The 21,497-nt window shown below is 41.2% G+C and overlaps 1 protein-coding gene across 1 annotated transcript in view; it reads right to left on the bottom strand.

Annotated features, from left to right (window-relative positions):
- The window catches only part of pgbd5 (piggyBac transposable element derived 5), a 59,294-nt gene extending 41,363 nt beyond the window's left edge, over positions 1 to 17,931 (bottom strand). Inside the window, exons 1-2 of the mRNA XM_034017780.3 lie at positions 17,318 to 17,931; positions 2,861 to 3,288 (exon numbers count right to left, since the gene is read on the bottom strand). Of these exons, the coding sequence (XP_033873671.3) occupies positions 2,861 to 3,288; positions 17,318 to 17,633 (744 nt within the window). The 5' untranslated portion in view covers positions 17,634 to 17,931. The remainder of the gene's footprint in view (positions 1 to 2,860; positions 3,289 to 17,317) is intronic.
- Between the last annotated feature and the right edge of the window lie 3,566 nt (positions 17,932 to 21,497).

The following is a 21,497-nucleotide window of genomic DNA, read 5'->3' as shown; positions in this document are numbered from 1 at the left end:
CTATAGCATGCTCCTATTATTATTATGGTAAACTTATGGAACACACTGATGGAAATGTCCAGTGTGATTTGACACAACTCTCGATGGCTTGCACCATCCAGTTCTGTCAATTTTCTTTTATTTTTATGATTTCAAGGCGAATAAACCTGTCTTGTTTTGTGCTGATATCATGTTCATACCTTTTGTAGATACTATTTCCGTCAGCACAGCGATTGCCCAAACGTTAGCAAAGTACCGGTACCAGCTACATGGGAAAATGTGGCCTCGACCTGCACAGATTCTGCTTCATCATACATGCCAGGGACATAAAACTTAATCAGAAACCAGAAGTGCTACGCATCATATTCCACATGTAAAGTGTGTATACTGAGATTTTTTTCGCCCCAATTTTTACCGATGTTTCAATTAAAAACTATTTTAACGATTTTATCCCTATTTAATATATGTAAAATAAACTCTGAAACTTTTTTTTTTTAGCTCGGATCCAAACAAACTCGGCCCCTTTGCTTGCAAATAAGTGTGAGCAGCAAACACTTTGATACACTGTTTCAAACTAAATGAACCAGACGAGTCAGTTTGAAACGGCCACTGTGTGAATGCAACCTTACAGAACATCCTGCATTTTGTTACCTTTGCTGTGTCCCGTGTTTGCAGTGTTTTAAACATATTGCCAGCTCTTTTTAATTTCTTAATCACACACATAAATCAACTGGGCAATACATTTCTCAACATTTATTCGGTTCACCATGAGAAAAAAATAAGGATCACAGTGTATCCAGATCACACTCTCTCCTGCTACAATAGTGCAATACAGCACTTATTTCAATCTAAGCATCAGCATTGTTGCAAGAGCGATTACAAACAGGATAGACTGGGCTGTTACGAAGAAAACTCTTTTTCTCCTGGTGAACGTTCCCGGGTAAAAGTTGAAAAAACAAATTCCCAAGTTTATTTACCTACGATGTGTGAATATGATGACAAAAATTGCTGCGTTATGGACAACATGGGATACAGCAAAGGTAAAGTAATGTGTTTCTTGTAAACACTGCAACACTTTAACTGTTAACCAAAGGGACTGAACATTTGTGGTGCCTCTTATATTTAAAAAATATATATACATATACTTAAGATCTGTATAGCGCTCCCTTGTTATTTTGACTCACATTTTAATTTGCACATGCGACTGTGAAATAATAGCCACGGATATAGTGCAACTATAGAGTATACAGTGAATTAACCAAATTCATGAATAATTCAATTCTGAAAATGCTATGTACTGATAGGACTGTACGGATTTTACTGGTATATAAAAATAGCTGGAAAGCACTGCTGGTTTGGGGGTCAGCATCACAATATAAGTAGTGTTTGATACGAAAGAGCATGAATATCTCATATCCAAGTGGCTCACAGGTCAACACCGTTAGAAGTATTTGCTTGAAAAAGGGACAGAAGTAAAAAGCAGGGGGTGTTAGGCTTGAGGTGTGTTCAAAGGGTTATGAAAGCAGGGGGTGTTAGGAGTGAGGTGTGCTCAAAGTGTTATGAAAGCAGGGGGTGTTAGGAGTGAGGTGTGCTCAAAGTTTTATGAAAGCAGGGGGTGTTAGGATTGAGGTGTGCTCAAAGGGTTATGAAAGCAGGGGGTGTTAGGATTGAGGTGTGCTCAAAGGGTTACCAAAGCAGGGGTGTTAGGATTGAGGTGTGCTCAAAGTGTTATGAAAGCAGGGGGTGTTAGGAGTGAGGTGTGCTCAAAGGGTTACTAAAGCAGGGGGTGTTAGGATTGAGGTGTGCTCAAAGTGTTATGAAAGCAGGGGGTGTTAGGATTGAGGTGTGCTCAAAGGGCTATGAAAGCAGGGGGTGTTAGGATTGAGGTGTACTCAAAGGGTTATGAAAGCAGGGGGTGTTAGGATTGAGGTGTGCTCAAAGGGTTACTAAAGCAGGGGGTGTTAGGATTGAGGTGTGCTCAAATTGTTATGAAAGCAGTGGGTGTTAGGATTGAGGTGTGCTCAAAGGGTTATGAAGGGAGTTCTTATCTTTAGTTATCCTTGGTCAGCATGGACACACCTCAAATAGGTGTCAAAAATGAGTACAGTAGAACCTATCATAACCAATCCTGTAAGATATATGATATTTTCTATTAACCAATGGATCTCTGGCATGAGTCATTTACTACTGCTACCAACTGAATGGTACAGATGGAAACTCCACATTTTATTTTGGGTCTAAAACAGTAAATTCAGCTCTTAGCAGGACAGAATGCATGCTGTCACCTAAAACAAACTACCCATTTAACCATGTTTATAAAAAGAAAGAAAGCAAGGACGTTAAAAAGCTGAAACAAGATTTTTCCACTGATTTCCAAAGCCACTTTATCTTGGGTTATTTAACAAAAATAATAATAATGTTGGATTGCTTTGGGATGGACTGAGAAAGCATGGTAAGAACTGTTTTTGGAATATTGTTTTGTAAATTACCAGATATTGCATTAGTGCTCTGGTTTGCAATAATTTTCACTCATTTTCTTTGTAAAGTATACATGCAGAACCATTTGGTGTTTTAGACACATTGATGTACCTGACATTGTTAATAAAGCAACTACAATGTAGTATAACAGATTTGATATTTTCACATATCTGATGGAGCCCTGGAACCAATTAAATCACATATCGCTGTATAGCCCACTGAGAGGTGAAGTTAATCAAACTAATACTGTGCATTCTACTCAATATCACCACAGAATAGGGTAACAACAAGGGTTATAAAGTGACTATAAGAGTTATAATGTCAGTATGTGAAATGCAATTGTGATACTTAACTCATATACATGGCTAGTAAGTTGAAAGGAATAGACAGGATAGAGATTTACCTGGGTTTGTGAAGGCCTAAAAGAACACTCTAATGATTGCTGCAGTGAATCCAAAAAAGGCTGAATCTTATAAAGCCCATTGCTGGTCTGGCTGGATCGGAAAGCTACGATATGGAAGTATTTGAGGATCTTCTCGAACCTGGACTGGGTCATGGTTAGCGCAATGCTCTTGTTGCTATAAAATCCACTGCTCCAGATGCTGAGGACAGACTCATGGTGGTGAATACTTGTTGAGGTAACATAACCCAAGAAGGCTTTCATCTCAGACAGTGTGACATTGCACCATCCTTCATCACTCCCAAATCTCTCCTGGAACTTCTTTGCATACATGTTTGTTTGAGTTACCATATTCTGTATCACATTATCAGGGACAAAGATCTGAAAAAAGTCTATGGCACTTGCATTGGCTGGCATCTTTTGAGCTGGACCTAAAATAGAAGAAAGAAAATATTATGAAGATATCATGTCCCTTTAAGGAACAGTGGTATTAAAGGAGTTCTAACCAAGGTTTTAAAATCGTCATTTTGCCTCTTATTAGCACTATGAATATTATAGTGGTTCTTTGCTTGTATTTTATACTTCAACTTGGAATATGTCGATAGTTCAAATGAAGCACTACAGAAGTAAATTCTGCTGCTGCTGCTTCCTGGTACGAAATAACTTCCTGTGCTGTATCTCACTCCAAATGGTCTAGCTACCTACAGTGTTTAGCCACACAAAAAAAAACATACCATGAATTAAATTATTAGTCATTTAGCAGACGCTTTTATCCAAAGCAACTTACAGACTAGGGCAGTCATACCTAAATGGCGGACCGCGGTCTGTGTCCGGACCCACAAAGGGTCAATACGGACCAAACAGCACCGAACTTAACGATATCGAAGTCAATAAATTAATTTCAGACAGTTTTCAAACATGATCGACTGGGTCGCTGTTTCCCAAGTGCAGCGCAGTCTCTCTCTGTCTCTAGCAGTGGAGAAGCAACACCGGCCTGGGGCCGCGTCCTATCCAATCGCGTGCATTTATGCAAATTAGTCTCATGAAGAGTGCCGCGTCTTATCCAATCGCATGAATATATGCAAATATCTTCGACACTGAAAGACGGTGTTGGGACTAGGAGCAAGCAGCAGGCAGACACATGTGAAGATGGCTTGTTCAAAGAAAAGTTGATAGCGAAAATCGCATATTCAAAGACGAGTGGACAGACAGGTATGCATTCATTCTCCCCGCAACAAGTTCAAAACCAATGTGCCTGATATGCTCAGAGTCTGTAGCACTCGTGAAAAGTGCCAATGTGAAGCACCACTATGACACAAAAAACAGTCATTTCGAGCAAACATATCCCCAAAACACAGAGGTGAGAACGAGAAAAATAAATCAGCTCAAAGCCCAATATGAGAGGTCCACCAAAGTTCTTGTCCATTCCCTGACAGGCCAAGAACGTGCAATGGAGTGCTCACTGAGAATAACTTGGGTTTTGGGAAAACGCAAAAAGCCATTTACTGATGCAGAGATGGTTAAAGAATGCGTGAAGTTGCTGAGAACTTGCTTGATGGTAAACAAAAACATGAGCTGAAGGAAAAGATAAAACAGATCCCACTGTCAGATTCCACAGCAGTGAGAAGAACTGAAATATTAGCTGAAGATGTGATTTCACAACTTGATGAGGCCATTCAGAATGCACCATGCATTTCTTTAGCTGTGGATGAATCAACAGATACCACCGATAATGCCCAGCTTCTGGTATTTGTGAGATTTTTATGACAAAACAAAGAAGGAATTCTGTGAGGACCTGTTGGGTTTAACAACTCTTGAAGCACACACACGAGGAGAGGACATCCATGAGGCCATCAAAGGGACGCTGACAAAAAGGGAGATAGATCTGAAGTCGGTGGTCTCCATCACCACAGATGGAGCTCCAGCCATGATAGGAAGAGGGAGGGGACTGGTTGCACGTTTGAAAGAGGACCACCCTGACCTGACATCTTACCACTGCATCATCCACCAATCTGTCCTGTGTGCCAGTCTGGGAGAAGAGTATGCTGAGGTCATGACAACAATGATAAAACTGATAAACTTTTTGAGAGCATCATCATCCCTACAGCACCGTCTGCTAAGAGGCTTTCTGACAGAGGTCAATGCCAGCTATGATGACTTACTACTGCACAACAATGTGAGATGGCTCAGCAAAGGCAGGGTTTGGAGCGCTTTTGGGCCATTTGGGAGATCAAATCTTTCCTATCAGAGAGTGAAAAGGCAACTCAGTTTACAGAGTTTTTGGAAGATGTGGAGAAAATGCAAACAGCTGGATTGTTGGCAGACATTACATCACATCTTAATGAGCTCAATATTAAGCTGCAGGGACAGAACAACACAGTGTGTGATTTGATAACAGCAGTCCAGGCTTTCCAGAGGAAATTTGAGATTTTCAAGACTGATCTCCAGGGAGAACTTGTCCACTTCCCCAAACTTTTGGAGCAAACCCAGGGAGAGAAAGATGTTCCCCACCATGCTGATTTCATACAGAAGCTGATGGATAACTTCAAGGCTCGCTTTGATGACTTCGCTCTTGGAAGACAACTGCTGCTGTTCATACAGAACCCCTTCTTGGTCACAAATGTCACAGAGTTTTCAGAGGAAGCAAAACCGACCTTCAGATGTAAATGTTGCATCACTACAAATTGAGTTGATTTGAACTGCAAGAAAATGTGGCATTGAAAGAGCAGGTTGGTGATTGTGACCCTGTCACTTTCTGGGGAAAGGGTGCCTGCAGCTGGTTTCCCTGTTCTAAACAAAATGGCACTACACATCCTGACCATGTTTGGCTCCACATACTGATGTGAGTCAGCCTTCTCCAGAATGAACATTATTAAAACCAAATACCGCACCAGGCTCACCAATGAATACCTGCACCACTGTTTTAGAATTGCACTCACACCATTTTTGCAAAAGTTCAAAGTATTGGCAGGAGAAAAAAAGTGTCATTTCTCTCATTAGTCATTGATGCAAGGCCCAGAGTGACTTGTGCATGCATGGAACACAGTCTGTGCACTCAGACGTTCTTCTCTATTGGACTCTCCTTTTTTCTCCATAAAATGTGCACTTTAGTTTTTATTATTATTATTTATTCAATTAAGAGAAATGCAAGGCCCATGTACATTGGCTCACAGTGACTTTTTTGCAGACAGCAATGTTGTCACAAATGTGCACTTTATTATATTTTTGTAAAAAGAGAAACCATTCATTTTTAAATACTTTTTGTTGTACTCATTTCTTAAATTTCTTTGAAGCAGCATGACAAATAGTAATAGCCTACTTACTACTACAGTACAGCCTGTACAATGCACATTTTCACAGTCAAAATAAAGAAGTTGTTTGTAATTCATTAAAATGTATCTGATTTGTCTCATTTAATGTATTTAATAGTAGTCCTGAAAACATTTGATATAAAACCATGTATCCCAAATCATAATATGGACAATGGTAAGTTTGTTACTATGCTGTACTAGAGCGCCGATAAATGACGATATTCATCCGGACCTTTCCCACTTAGGAAATTTGTGTGACTGGACCTTCTCAAATTGTATTTGAATACCCCTGGACTAGGGGATGAACTATGCATCACAACTGCTGCTGCAGAGTCACATTCAATAGGACCTTGGTTTTACGTCTCATCCGAAGGACGGAGCACAAGGAGGTTGTGATTTTCTCAGGGTCACACACACAGTGAGTCAGTGGATGAACGGGGATTCAAACTCAGGTTTATTAAAGCCGAGCCTACACTGGTGGTTGAGCGAGCTGCTTTACCAGCCAGTGTTACAAATACAAGTGATCAGTGTAGTGCTACTCAGTCATAAGAAAAGAAAAGAAAAGGAAGTCCACAGCACACTGTTTCGGCCGTGTGCTACAGTTACTAAGCGCAGTCTGTGGTTCTCCTCTCTTTATTGTAGTTCTGTTTCTCTTCTGTGCTCTTTTCTCTCATGCTTGTCTCCCCGTCTCACAGCACAGCAGTAAGCAGCAGCCCGTTACTTATCTCTGTGTCCACGCCCCTGCTGCACCAGCCAACAATATGACACGGCTTCCTGCTCTTGATTCCCTTAAGTTGCAAAATCTCATCCCTTGATTCCGCCAACAATGTTGCAACTGGGGACACTCGCGTGGCAAGCCAAGCCCCTGTCTCTGACATCCCTGAACACCTGCTGCACTGAACTGTTGACCCTGGGCCAGAACCTTCCTGAACACCATTACAGCAGACTCAGGGTCGTTATACAGCTCCCCCCCTTAAAGATCCTCATCCTCGAGGGGACCAACAAAGTCCCGAAAATGACGTGGGGAGTTGGCATCGGGGTCTTGGCTGCCAAGGTGATCCAGGGCTCCTTGTGTTTGCAGGTGGTGGTTTGTCGTTTGCCGGTGGAATCTCTGGCAGGGCAGGGTCAGGGCTGAAGGGTGGCGGAGCAGGACTGCCAGGTAAGGGGGAGGCAGGTGCAGCCAGGCTGGGCTGGACAGGGTCCCGTTGCTGGTAGGGGGCCAGCCGATCATGGTGGAGCACCCTCCACCACCCTCTGGGTGGTAACTGAACCCTATAGACCACCTCGCCGATGCGCTCCAGTACTTCACACGGCCCAATCCACTAGCTGTCCAACTCGGGTCTCCAGGCGATCCTGTCTCGGTGGCCTGGCAGCCGGCCAAACACCATCTCGGCGGGCGTGCACAGCTCCCTCCTCAGCATGAGGAGCGCCGAGGTGCAGGCAGTCGACTCCTGTACGGCGGAGAGGCATGCAAGGACAGTTGGGCATCCCAGTCTCGTTGGTGTGCGGCGGTGGTGATTGCTAACTGGGCTGCGAGCATGTGTTGAACCTCTCAACTAACCTGTCTCTCTGGGGGGGGGGGGGGGGCGAGGGTGCAAGTTTTGTAAATCCCCAGTCATCAGCACATCTCCACAAAGACTCGAAACTCGCAGTTCCAGCCTTGATCACTGTGTAGCTCCATGGGGACCCCGAACCGGCTGAAAAACCGCTTCAACACCATCTCTGCCTCCTGGTTGGGCAGGGCATATGCCTCCGGCCATTTGGTAAAATAGTCAATGGCAACCAGGACGAACTGCTTCTCGCTGTCGGTGCGGGGGAATGGCCCCAAGATATTGACCAGCGCCCTCTCCATCGATGTCCCGACAGGAAACTGTTGGAGGGCAGTGTGCGACCAGTCGTGGGTTCCTTTCGCATAGTGCATTCATCACACCGCCGGCAGTAGTCCTACACCACTCTCCTGCAGCACCTCCAATAGAACCCTTGCTGGACTCGACACAGGGTTTTTGTTACCCCAAAATGTCCGGTTCCGGGGGTGCCATGGTATGCCTTCAGCACAATGTCCCGCAGCCCGTTGGGGACCACCACCTGCCACCTTACTTCTCCTGTGGCCGGATCTCTTTACTGACGCTTTAAGATGCCATCCCAGACTTTGAGTTTAGCCCACTGGGACCACAGTGCCTTTGTAGCCATCGATTCCAAGGCCACAAAGGTCGCCATTGGTACACCGTCCATTGCAGCAATGGCTGCAAGTCGGTGTCCTCCTCCTGCCAACGACTCCACTCTTCGGTCCCCATCGTGGCCAGTTCCCTGCTAGCAACCATGTCCGCCATCATCTGGACCTCCGTCTGGTCCCGCTCCCGGTCGGGGTCTGCTCCGGCCCCGGCCAATGTCAGATCTCTAGCTTCGGTCTGCGGGCAGTGGGGACAGTCGTCCAGGGTGCAGTGGCGGCGGGACAGGGCGTCTGCATTGGAGTGTCGTGGTGTATTGGAAGGGCTGCAGCTGCTCAATCCAATGGGTGACCTGTCTGCAAGAGATTACATTATAAGAGACACCTTACATGTATTGTATTAAAGATTATACTGAGAAACTACTATTTATGTAACTTTAGAATTGTCATGTTTAGGGGTCTACTTAAATCGCAATTTCGCGGAAATCGGGAATTTGAGGGGTCACTGGCAGCACACAGGAATATGCCCTAGAAAGTGTCCTGAGGGCATCAGATGGTTCTTAATGGTTAGGTTTAGGGTTGGGTATTGGGTTTGAGGTTAGGTTTTAGGGCAGGGGTTGCTTAAGGTTAGGGTTGAGGTTGGGTTAGGGACAGGGTGCCTTTTTTTCGTAGAGTTGCCGAGCTCTGGAAGTGAAAGGTGGGAGTAAATGGTAAATGCCCTAGAATCATCTGATGCCATCAGGACACTTTCTAGGGGATATTTCTTTATGTGGCGGGTCACCGTGAAATTCACCTCTTTTTAGGGGCCAATGCATACCGGACAAGTACGGAGAGGGAAAAAAAAGAAACCTTGTTTAAATGAACTACTGCACAACGCAAACAACGCAAACTACGTATCTTCCTTCTGTAGATAGGCTTTTTATTACTTCGCCATCCTGTGTACATTGCACTTAGGCAAAAAAAAAAAGACAAATAACATTAATAACAGTTAACAAAGCGGTTAATGTTCTTGTTTACTGTTCAAATGACAACAATGTTTTAATCAGCATATCAGTGCATCTGTACTGGCTTTTCTGTGATGTGTACTGTACAGTAGTGGGTGGGACAAAGTCAGTTTTCAGCATTGGAGGTAAAATACCAGAAATGGACGACAAAGCAAAAAAAGCAAAGTGTATTTCGGCTGATCGTGTCAAGATGTTTCCCAAATAAACTGTACATGCAGATGGCAGTAATTGTTTTGCACATCTTGTAATGTGTCTTTGAAGAAAATATGATTGATCGCTATTTAGCTTCAGAATCACACATTAAATGAAAGACTACTATAGCGGCTGCTGAACAGAACGTAAAAATAAACAACTTTCAGAAAACAAACTGGAAAGTCAGTGCAGACAAAAAATATTCCTGTCAGTTGTAGCCAAGTTAAATCAGTACTACAGCTACGATCTAGCACAGCCACGTCGCTTCAAACAACCTGCTGCTTACTTTTTAAACGCAGTTAGAATTTGAGACCCAAATAGACACGTTTTCTTTGTTTTGACTCGGTATTAATAAAATAAATTATTTGATGGGATAAATAACATGACAACGAACATGCTGCATATATTGTCTTTATTAAAGTATGCCAGATGCCCTTGGGTAACCAAGTTTTGGGACTGTTTCTAATTGATTTCCACGTTAGGCTTTTACATTGCTATGAAATATTGTCTACTTAGGTTTTTATTTAATGTTTAAACAGCTCTGCGAAATGTCCGCAAAATCCTAATTTTATTCCATAACCTATCTGCGAAAAACACATACATTTACCGTGATTTAAGTAGACCCCTAGTCATGTTCTATGCATGGGTTGGCATTCACACACAATTTGTGTAAGAATAAATAATAATTCACTGTTTCGAGTGCCGTTAAGCATGAGAAACTGAATTATTTTCTTACCGATTTAACACTTTGAGGGGTAGATGAACTAAAGTGTTGCGCCTGTCACAATAGTCACAAACCAGTTTTGAAATGAGTCGAAAGTCTAGGGTGAAATGTACTAAACATGCACAATGCTATTATTAGCAACTTTTTAGCGAATGCTTTGCGGCAGCAGTTTTTCTTTGCGGTTCAACCTCAGATGAATATGTAATTATGGGCGTTCTTGCATAAATTTGCAAAAATGAGGTGGAGATAGTGCAAATGAGGGTTCTCAAATGTTATAGTGCAATGTACTAAAGCTGCCAGCAATTCCGACACTTAAAATTACATCAATTTGTTAAGAACTTTTGAAAGCACGTTTTAAACGGTCAGAATTGTTACTGGCATTTCCCAGTCCACTTTGCGTTGCCAGATGTGCTTAATGCTTTTTTGAGGCAAACACCCAAATACCTAATTTTCACTAAAGTCAGGGTGTACTTACAAGCCTTGAAAACAAATATCTTTGACATTTCTGGTTTCCCCAGCGTATTGGGAGCAATAGACTGCACACATGTGCCACTAACCCCTCCAGCGGCCATTAAATAGGCTGTACCCTTGAGCAAGGTACTTTACCTAGATTGCTCCAGTAAAAACTAACCCCTCCAGCTCATTCTGAGCATCTGTATAGGACCATGATCTATTTTGTGTTAACTGTCTTGACTACTAAGCAGGCCAAGTTAAAAATAATAATAATTAAAATAATCTTTTATTCGCATTGACTTATTTTGTGTTACCAGTTGCCTACAAACTAGAAGTAAAAAGAAAGTGCGCTAGGAAATTCATTTGATTTTACTACTGTACTGTATACTGTATAGGCCTACTGTACAGAGTAGGGTACTCAGGTACAGTCCGGCACTCGCAGGTGCTCACAAATTATAAAAACGAAAAGGCAAAAAGAAACAGGGAAAATAAAACACAGTAAGGAAAAACTACAAAATAAATGTGCTGCACTTCGCAGCGTGAATCTCCCCAGTCGCCGCTACCCGTACGACCCGGGACTCCGTCCTACACTCTGCTGTCTCCGACTCACACACGTTACTGGGGCTGCCCACCGATCCCCCACTTTTCCCTTTCTTTCTTTAAAAGTATTTTCTTTGATCTTTTGTCTTTCTTTCCGGGCTTGTGTTAGCCTCCCGTCCCTCAGTATTCAAAACGAGACCGCTGTTCTCGCAGTTCCAGTTTAAAGGGGCGGATCTGAGGAAACAACAGAGTGTTACTTTATAGGTTAACAATCCCATTAAAGTCCGCCTCCCAGCCACTCAGAGAGGGGAAAAGCACACACACCCTCTTTCCCACCTCTCCGTGTCACCGCCATGACTGGCAGGCAGACCCCACGGGACTGCCGCCCTCTTCCTGCAGCATCGTGCATGCGTCAGACGGCCAGTCCAGGTCTCTCCCTGTTACAGTAGCCTACCCAAAACACATTTCAGTGCAATGAGTTTTATTTAAAATACATCGAGAACTGTAAATGTATGTGTATTGTGTTGTTTTTAAACCCATGTTTTAAAACCTCCTTAAGTCTGACAAACATGTCCAGTTTAGCGAGGGGCAACTGTATGATTATGAAAAGTTGGGGGCACCATTATAGAATCTGATAGGATTAAACTGCCTTTCATTTATATACAGTGGTTTACAGAAGTATTCACCCCCCTGCAAAGTTTTCACATTTTGTTGGCACCTGAGCATAATGCTTTCAAGTTAGACTTTACATGTAGAATCTACACAAACTACTCCACATTGATAAAGTTAAAAAATGCATATATAATATAAATAACTAAGATTTACAGAGAAAAACAGATTAATCTCAGTTGCATAAGTATTCAACCCCTTTGCTACTGCAGCCCTAAATCAGCTCAGGTGCAAATTATTTGTTTGAAAGGTTACAAAATTAGTGAAATGGTTTCAGCCTGTCTGTATTCAAAGTGGTTTCAACGTGTAGATAATTTCCCACAGGTATATAAAGACTTTCAAGCTGCAACTCACATTGTGATCCAACAAAGCAACCATGAAGACCAAAGCTTTCAAACAAGTCAGGGATAAAGTGGTAGAGGCACAGAGAAGGAGAAGGGTACAAGAAAATTTCAAAGGTGCTGATTATCCCTCTCAGCACAGTGAAGTTCATCATTAAGAAGGAGAAGATGCCTCATACCACCTAGACACTACCCAGATCAGGTCGCCCTCCCAAACTGAGCAGCCGGGCAAGCAGGAAACTGGTTCGGGATGTCACTCTGAAGGCAACAATGACCTTGAGAGAGCTGCAAAGTTCTGTGTCTGAGATGGGAGTCAGTGTTCACACATCAACAATAAGCCGGTCCCTACACAAAGCTGGCCTGTATGGAAGGGTGGCAAGAAAGAAGCCATTACTCAAAAAGCCTCATCTTAAAGCACATATGGAGTTTGCGAAAAAGCATGTAGAGGATACTGCAGACGTGGAAAAAGGTTTTGTGGTCAAAAATTGAACTTTTCGGTCTAAAACACTGCACATCACCCAGTCAACACCATCCCAACTGTCAAGCATGGTGGTGGCAGCATCATGTTATGGGGATGCTTCTCTTCAGCAGGGACTGGAAAGCTTGTCAGGATAGAGGGGAGAATGTGTGGTGCAAAGTACAGGCGAATCCTTGAGGAAAACCTGTTTGAGTCAGCCAAGATTCTGAAACTGGGGAGGAAATTCACATTTCAGCAGGACAATGACCCGAAGCACAAAGCCAAAGCCACACTGGAGTGGTAGAACAACAAGAGAATTAATGTTCTTGAGTGGCCCAGTCAAAGTCCTGATTGAATCCAATCGAAAATTTATGGCAAGATTACAGTCCATTGACGATTCCCAACAAACTTATCAGAACTGGAGCAATTTTCCCGTGAAGAATGGGCAAAAATGTCACCATCCTACTGTGCAAAGCTAGTAGAGACCTATCCAAAAAGACTCATAGCAGTAATTGCTGCAAAAGGTGCTTCTACCAAGTACTGACTTAAGGGGCTGAATACTTATGCAACCAGTACATTTCATTTAGTACATTTTCTTTGCAAGTTTTGCTGACATTTAGCCTCCTCCTCATATAACAGTGTTCAGTTTAACCACTACAGCTTTGAATTAAAAAATTCTGTTTGAAAAACTGTGCACACATTATTTCTAATTCAACAAAATGTGAATTATTGGTAGGGAGTGAATACTTCTGCAAACCACTGTGTGTATATATATATATATATATATATATATATATATATATATATATATATACATATATACATATATATATATATATATATATATATATATATATATATATATATATATATATATTATTTTGTAATTGTTTTATTGTTTTGGCAGTTGGCTCGTTATTGTAAATTAGAGCCAACTGCCAATATTTAAGGGCAGCAGTCAGTCTGCTCAGGGCTGCAGAGTGAAGAGCACGACTGGGTGTCGTTTAAAAGATACTGTGTGTGTTCATTTTAACGGGTAAACAGCTTATCTGTCCTGTTTATTTAGCTAGGTTCCTGCCGTGTGTAATCAGCGCTCCAAAGTGGAGGTAAGTTTTTTGTTTTGTTTATTTTTATTTGTGTTCAGCATAAAAAGTGCGCTACCGAGCATTTAAAAATCAATTTTCTGGTGTGTGTGTGTCAGTCACTAGTGCTGGAAAAGAACCAGAGGCGAGCCTGTGTGGCGAGCATCTTTCACAATACATATATATACGGTGTTAACATAGGTAAAATGAAGACGGAACAGAATGCATTGTACAGATGATGTTTACATTTAACAAAACTGTGACATTGTCAAAGTCTCCTGAATTGTCTGAAAACACTCTAACAGGTGATTGCACTGTTCAAACGCTGTCCTCACTACCAAAATTCCACCTTGTTTGAGGAGCAGTTGTTAGTCTTTTCTTTACAACTTCATCCAAAAAAGCAGTTTTCTTTGAAGAGTGAGAGGAAAAAGTTGAAAAACCAGAGAGGGTCTGGAAAACAACTCGGGCCTCTGAAACCTGACTCGCTGCTTGTCCCATATCCTTACAACTCAGTAAACCCCAAAAACCACCGAACAGCACCTCCAGTTTTCGGAACAATGTAGCAGCGTGTATCACTCAGTAATTATAATCCCCGGGTTTGACCCGTAACCAAAAGTCCAGTTTTATATGCACACCCACACTAAACACAAAACACAAACACAGTTTTTAGTGACAGTGAATAAGTGCTAGTGGTGCAATACATATATATGGAAGCCATAATTGGTCAGAAGTCAATGCCAAGATCACCAACCCATTTAGCATGTAAAGTTACTACCACATAAAAAGTCCAAATACAGCACTCAAATGGTCCAGGACTATTGGCTGAGGACTGACTGACAGGGGGTGTTCAGGTCAGAATTCAAAAGGAAGATCTCATTCCATGCCTGGCAAAAATTCATTAAGCTCCCTAAAAAACAGCTAAATTCTTCTCTTGTTTATGCTTGTCTAATCGTAGCCTACAGACGCAGGGCCAGCGTAACCATATAGGCAGAACAGGCAGCCGTCTAGGGCGGCAAATTGAAGGGGGGTAGTCACAGGATGATCATGCCGGTGCTGTGTCACGCGAAATCTGGTCTCCCCTGGGAACAGGCTTGTGGTTGTTGAGCCCGTTGCTATGCAAAGGACACATTGAAGTTCCTTGCGTATTCAAATGGGACGGGGCATTATTGGATTTCATTTAATTACCCTGACAATGATTCTTATAAAGACGTTGCTAAAACAGGATAATCTAAAAGTTTTACTGATTTTATATCTCTGAAATTCTCTGATGACTGTTGCTAGATTTCTAGCTAGTTGCTTTTGACAACAAATCTCACCAAGTCAGCCCTTAAAGTCACTAGATTTGGTGAGAAATTCACTAAATTGGCAACACTGCTTGAAGGCGCAGAAAAAATCTGCAAGACATTCTGACAGTTAGAAACTTAAAGGAGATGGATATCGCATATTGCACTTTGTGTTGAGCTTCCAGTATTAGCACCTATTGTAAAACGCAACACGACGCCAGTTCAAGTGCTGGAGTACATAGTCAGAAATGATTTTGCTCCTGATGTTGCTATTGCACTTCGCATTTTACTGACATTGCCAATCACTGTTGCATCAGGTGAGCGAAGTTTCTCCAAGCTGAAAATAATTAAAAACTTAAATTTATGTTTAAACATGGTTTATTATTAAACAGAAAATAAAAGGTTGAACAAAAATAACTCACGAACACAAAAACACAAAACACTAACCCACACAATAAGTATCGTGCTGATTGAGCACGGATAGCAATTGTTATTGATTTAAACTTATCTCCTCTGTGTCTCTCCCATACCTCCTCACTGTACACCCAACCCTGTGTGAGTGAAACACTGCCTCTTATTCAGCTGTACCGAGACTCAATTGCTAATCAACCATTCAATTTGGAATCTCGGTACATCTGCATGTGAACTAATTGTGCTCCCTGTGCTTCCATACTATATACATTTTAATCTGCACGTGAAGTGATTGTGCCATCCTTGTGTCTAAATACAAATATACATTAACAACATTCGGGCTACCTAACCCCACATTATATCCCGTGCACCAGTACATACACCAACAAGAACACACTACATACAAAAGATATCACATAATGCGCACAGGGGCGGGGCACCCACCACATCTGCATGTCCTGTATCAATTGTTATTTATAACTCTAAGATCATGCATAGTGGTAGAATCTATTGATCAGTGGGGATCCCAGTCCACAGCTATCCTTTTGCAGCTCATGCGCTATTCCTTACCTCGAAAACAGTTCTTTCTTCCTGACAGCCTGCTATGTGCTTAGTGCTCAATGTCCTAACTAACCATTCTATTTTCTACCTCTTTTCAGATCCCCTGAGGGAGGCTCTCAGCTCCCACCGTGAGCAGCTCTCCAATAGCCAGGGTAACTACTCTTCTGTCCTTTCATTTTCAGGTTTGCATCCGCTACCTATTCCATCCTTAATATTAGTAATCAGGAGTTAGGAGCCAGGATTTTTTAATGAGTCCCCTGTTAAATTAATGTGCTCCTCTCCTTACCTACAGACTTGTGACAGTCAACAAGATAATTAGTGATGTCAAAGGTTGTTTGATATGTTTTGAAAGTATAGGTGGAGGGTCAAGATCTTATTATTATTATACTCAGCCACTTTCCCTGTATCAAACAATAGACAGAAACTTATTTTAGCTGTACTACATATACTGTGCCTGGTCCCAAAGCAGATGCCTTCCTGTACCCATGTCTGGATACATCACCGTGTATAGGGACCAGACAATAACAGGGTCTAGAGAGGATTTCCAGCAGTAATGAGGGGGATCCAGTTTTCTGTACATTGACCCAGAGGTACATGAAAGATAATGTGGTTATTAAACTGAAATTGGAAGTACAGGTCTATATTCCCCCAAATGTATTTACACAGCAAAACAAATATCAGCTCACGCTGAAATCCCTCTGGTGATTTAGGCTGGCAAGAAGGGAAAACCACATGACATACTCTGCAAGCCCTAAGCTCTGAACTCCAGGACAATAGATCTGGGCACAGCAGGGCAGGTTCATAATTGTGGCTGAATTATATGACTGCTCCAGTTCTTTAGAGCTTCTGCTCCAGTTTGATCAGAACTGGTTTAGTGTACATACACATTGTTCTACCCACATTTTAAAGGAAGACTGGCTTTATAAATGTATAAGATTGTCTAAGCCCCATGATTTACAAATGGCACAAAAAGTACTGCTTGATTTATAATTAGTGTATTAAGTCTTTGAATCCCACACAGGTGAATTTGCGATCAGGGAAAACAATTACATCTGGTCAAAGCAAATCTCTCACACCTCAATTCAAATGACCTCACACTGACCTCAATAAAGTTAATATAATGTAGCCACTTCAATGTTTTCAAATAACATTTTATCATTCTAGGGTATTTAAACAATTGGTTTACCACAGTATATTAATATATATATATATATATATATATATATATATATATATATATATATATATATATATATATGCATTACCACAGGTATCCTTGAAAGGCGGAGCGGTGATTTCTCGCAGCGCATCGGTCCAGCCCTCTTCCTCAGCCTGGATGTTTGACACCGAGCCGGGGGGGTGGTCTGACTGATTGCCAGACATTTCGGCAGACCTCTGCTCATCTCCATTGCTCTCGGAGGAGTAGCGCTCAGAGCTGGAGTCCCCCGATGTGCTGTAGAAGGGGTTTTCGCTGCTGTCATCTCCAGATTCCCCAAAAACATCATCAGAAATCTGCAAGCTTTCGTAGCGGGAACGGACAGCCTCCAGGAGGGACAGCGCCTTCCGCCCACACTCCGCCATCACTAACTGCTGGTAGAACCCGACCGAACCGAGGAACAATCCGCACTGATTCGGAAACAATAAAAGTAAATCGGCACACACCTAATCACAATCAACTAGTACTTGCTGAATAAAGCTATCGCTTATCCCTGCAAATTATACGCCTAAACAGACAGAATCACAGGGCGTACACAGCCCTTCAGTCACAAGGGTGCTGTCTTCGGATATAGTACTGAATTCAGCTCCGCGCCGCCTACCTCGAGATGAAAGTATTTATCACGAAACCCTACATCCGGGCTGGATAAGCAGCTCTATTCAAAGAGGATTCTAACAATCTTCTCGACTCATCAGCTGACTTGGTTATTTCCGTCCCCAATAGGATACATTTATGAATTTGACGTAAAATCCATAACCTAAAAAAAAAAAAAAAAAAAAAAAAATCGATTCTGCTGCTTGTGTCTGCTGAGCTTTGAAAGAGACATAAACATCGAGAACTGTTAACAAAACCCCATGTGCATCGCAAAAAATTTTAAGGAAAATAATAAACTAGAATAGAAGCTTGTTTTTACCCCTGCGAAGTTACTTTTAACAGGTGCATGTATTGGCATGCAGATTATTTTCACAAGTTAATTAATTAAATAATGTATTTATTTATTTATTTGTAAACACTCGGGAGCCCCCGAACATTTTTTTTTTAATATTATAAAGTGAATTACCCTACATTTATTAATAAAGGGTTGTCTTTTTTAATTAAACATAACCCCCTTAGCCTATGATTTGATGTGAATTCTAAAGTCTACACGCAAATACATTTCAGGGGTCTCAGCAAGACCAAATGACATATTTTGCAAAAATGCACACTTCAACAAATCTGTTTCTACAGTGCCTGAAAAAAAATAATAAAGGAGAAGGCTTGTTATAAACTACAGTATTATTTACTTGTTAATCACATTAACTTACATTAGGCCGGGGCACTGTGCATGTTTTTTGTTTTTTGTTTTTGTCCAATTATTCTGATCACCAGCTAAATATATGTATTTCGGGCTAAAAAAATCGATTGATGACATCCGTTTTTCATTTAGACTGAATACCAATGTCCTACGGCTCCCTAAAGGCCAAAAAACATAAATCACATGTATATTCATATTCCAACATAGCTAAATGAGCTCCGTGAAGTTGCGTGAAATTTATGCAGTATCATTTTGTAGTTTCTTTGATTACATGATGTTAAATAAAACATCTAAATTATGTTCATATAGTTGTTGATTTTTTAAATTATGTCTCAATCCTATAATTCAAGGTGATGCTAAACTTTTGGCCACAGTTGTATAAACCCTTCTTTACTAATCTGATATGTGGAATTCAGTGTCAGATAAATATATAAAGGGATCCCTGTTCAAAAAGACACATTTTTATTACACAAAACACATTTAAGTAAAAATAAATAGCATGTATTTCTGTGCACATTTCAGACTGACAGATCATACTTGCATTTATTTAAGATGCCGAAACATGCATAGGAACAGAAAAGTTTGATTATGTGATAATGGACCATCATTTGTTTATAATGAAAGGATATTAACTGAAATTGTAGTGCGTTAAACAGAAAACGGTATCAAAAGCGCATGATTAAAAAGTGTATTTAAAATGTAAGGCCTATATATATTTCGCGAGACTTTCTTCTCACGGATCTGACTGCCCGAACGTGACGAACATAAAAAAAATGTACAGAATAAAGTTGTCACATACACTTCTCATTTTAGAGGATAAATGCACCTGTCTCTGCAAAACATTTTAATTGGTAAATGGTTAGGACATGCAAGCGTAAGTCTTATCCTTCACAGTACTAATCCACTCGAACATGATCATCACAAATCTGATTTGGCACGCTGCTGCAATCTGGATCTTGTTTAGTCTGATTTAGCAGAGGATCCACCTGTTGTGATTAACTTGTGGTATGCGGCAATCGGGATTAGAAGGTGGACTAACTTCCCTGGAATGGGGAACGAGTGAATCAGGTCCCTAAATCTTTCAAGGTATAGGACAGAAAGGTAACAGCTGAGTTTCAAGCTAACAGTCCTACTTGCATCACTGCTTTAAGCAACACAGAGAAAAAAGGCGACCTAAAAAGTTGTTATTCAGTGGCAGATAACTTTAAAATAAGTGTCTGTTCATGATTATTTCATGTGTATTAAGGGAAATGTTATGAAGTCATGAAAAGTATGTCATGAACTCATGCTTGTGACTTTTGAATTCAATAGAAATTTCATTTGAAATCAGTAGGAAATCATGTGTTAGTTACATTGGAATTACAGACAGTTATTTTAAAGTGTTACCCTTTTGTTGTTTAAGTGCTATGATACCCACTTTAATTTTTTTTAAACCCAGATGCCTAAATTGCCAAATGTTCCCAAAGAAGACATCGTGAGGGTCATCAGTGAATGAAGATTAGGTGTAGTGAGGGCTGGGACAATCGCTGTTCCTTCAGACACGATATGGAAAGAACTGAGTGAGAAACTTGATTGTAAAATATCTTACAATGTTTTATATACATTTGTTAAGTCAAACAGACATAATGTGTGGCAAGAATTGGGGTTGGACTGTGTGGAGAGCCAACAGTTACCCAAATTGAAAGAGGCAGAATATGAAAGTGATGAGAGTGCCCCTAGCTGTAGTTCAGTGCAGAGTGGGCAGCTAGAAAAAAAGTCTGAAACATTTAATGTTTCCTTATCACCATAAAAATGGAAAGAAATGCCAGAAAGTGTAGCTTATCAGTGTAAGGACAGCAGGTATGTCAAAGGGCGTGATTATAATGTCCTAAGACGGGGTGCATGGACTCATGTTATTAATGAGGCAATATGGTACAAAATAAAATGTCCTTGTACGTGGATATTTAAGAAAGCCAAGGTTTTTCCTTCAGTTACAAATAACTACTTAGAAATGTGTGGTTACTGTAAGGAATGCAAAGGGAAGCTCTTTATCCACTGTGAGAATGAACCAAAGGTAAATGAACCACTGATACTGAAGTGTGACTTGCAAAACACAGATGAAACTCTTCACTCTCAGGAGATCTGTGTTTCCGTGTTTCCACTGAGTTGTGTGAAGGCAAGAAACAACCGTGTACCTGACGTACCTCAGAGGCTCTGAGACTTATGGATGTTGGTGATCCAGAGCCAACCCATTTACATAATTTGTCAGTGTTGCGCAAGGCTAAGCAGGAACGAAGTGACTGAGGTTTTTAATAAAGATCCTCTTATCTCTGTTCAGTATATGAAATACTCCGCTCCCTACTATGGCAGTATTCATGATATTGGACTTGACAAATTATTTATTCATTATTGGACTAAATCACAAATGCATGTATACAAGACATGGTCCAAATACACTCTTCTGTTGTAGGTTTTGATGCTACAGGCTCCCTTGTGAAAAAATTGAAACGACTTCAAGGTATGTCTGGGCACATATTTTTGTATGAAGGAGTGTTAATACCAGGTAACAAAGATAATGCAATGAAGGTCCCAGTAGTTCAGATGTTGTCAGAGGCATGACATCAATGCAATATCATCTTGGCTCTGCCAAAAGAAACAGTGTGTGATTTTTCTTTTTCCTTACTAGGGGGTATTGTGAGGGCTTTCACACCACATCCAGATTTGAAGACATATATTAATCAGTGTTTTGGTGTGTTGTTGGGAAATGAGTCTTTAAAATTACCACCTTGCTTTATCAGAGTAGACGTTGCACATTGCATTAAGCTAGTAAGCAGGTGGGATTGTCTGAAAAAAAAAGGGCGAAGAGTCAGAGAATTTTACATAATATGCATAACACAGCTGATCCAGTCTGTATCTTTGGATGACGCAAGAGAGCTCATTAAGGCAATTGTTTTTG

Source organism: Acipenser ruthenus, chromosome 6, assembly GCF_902713425.1.
Source record: "Acipenser ruthenus chromosome 6, fAciRut3.2 maternal haplotype, whole genome shotgun sequence".
Classification (NCBI taxonomy): Eukaryota; Metazoa; Chordata; class Actinopteri; order Acipenseriformes; family Acipenseridae; genus Acipenser; species Acipenser ruthenus.
Note: the sequence above shows the minus strand (reverse complement) of the source record. Positions and strands in the feature narration are given on the sequence as shown.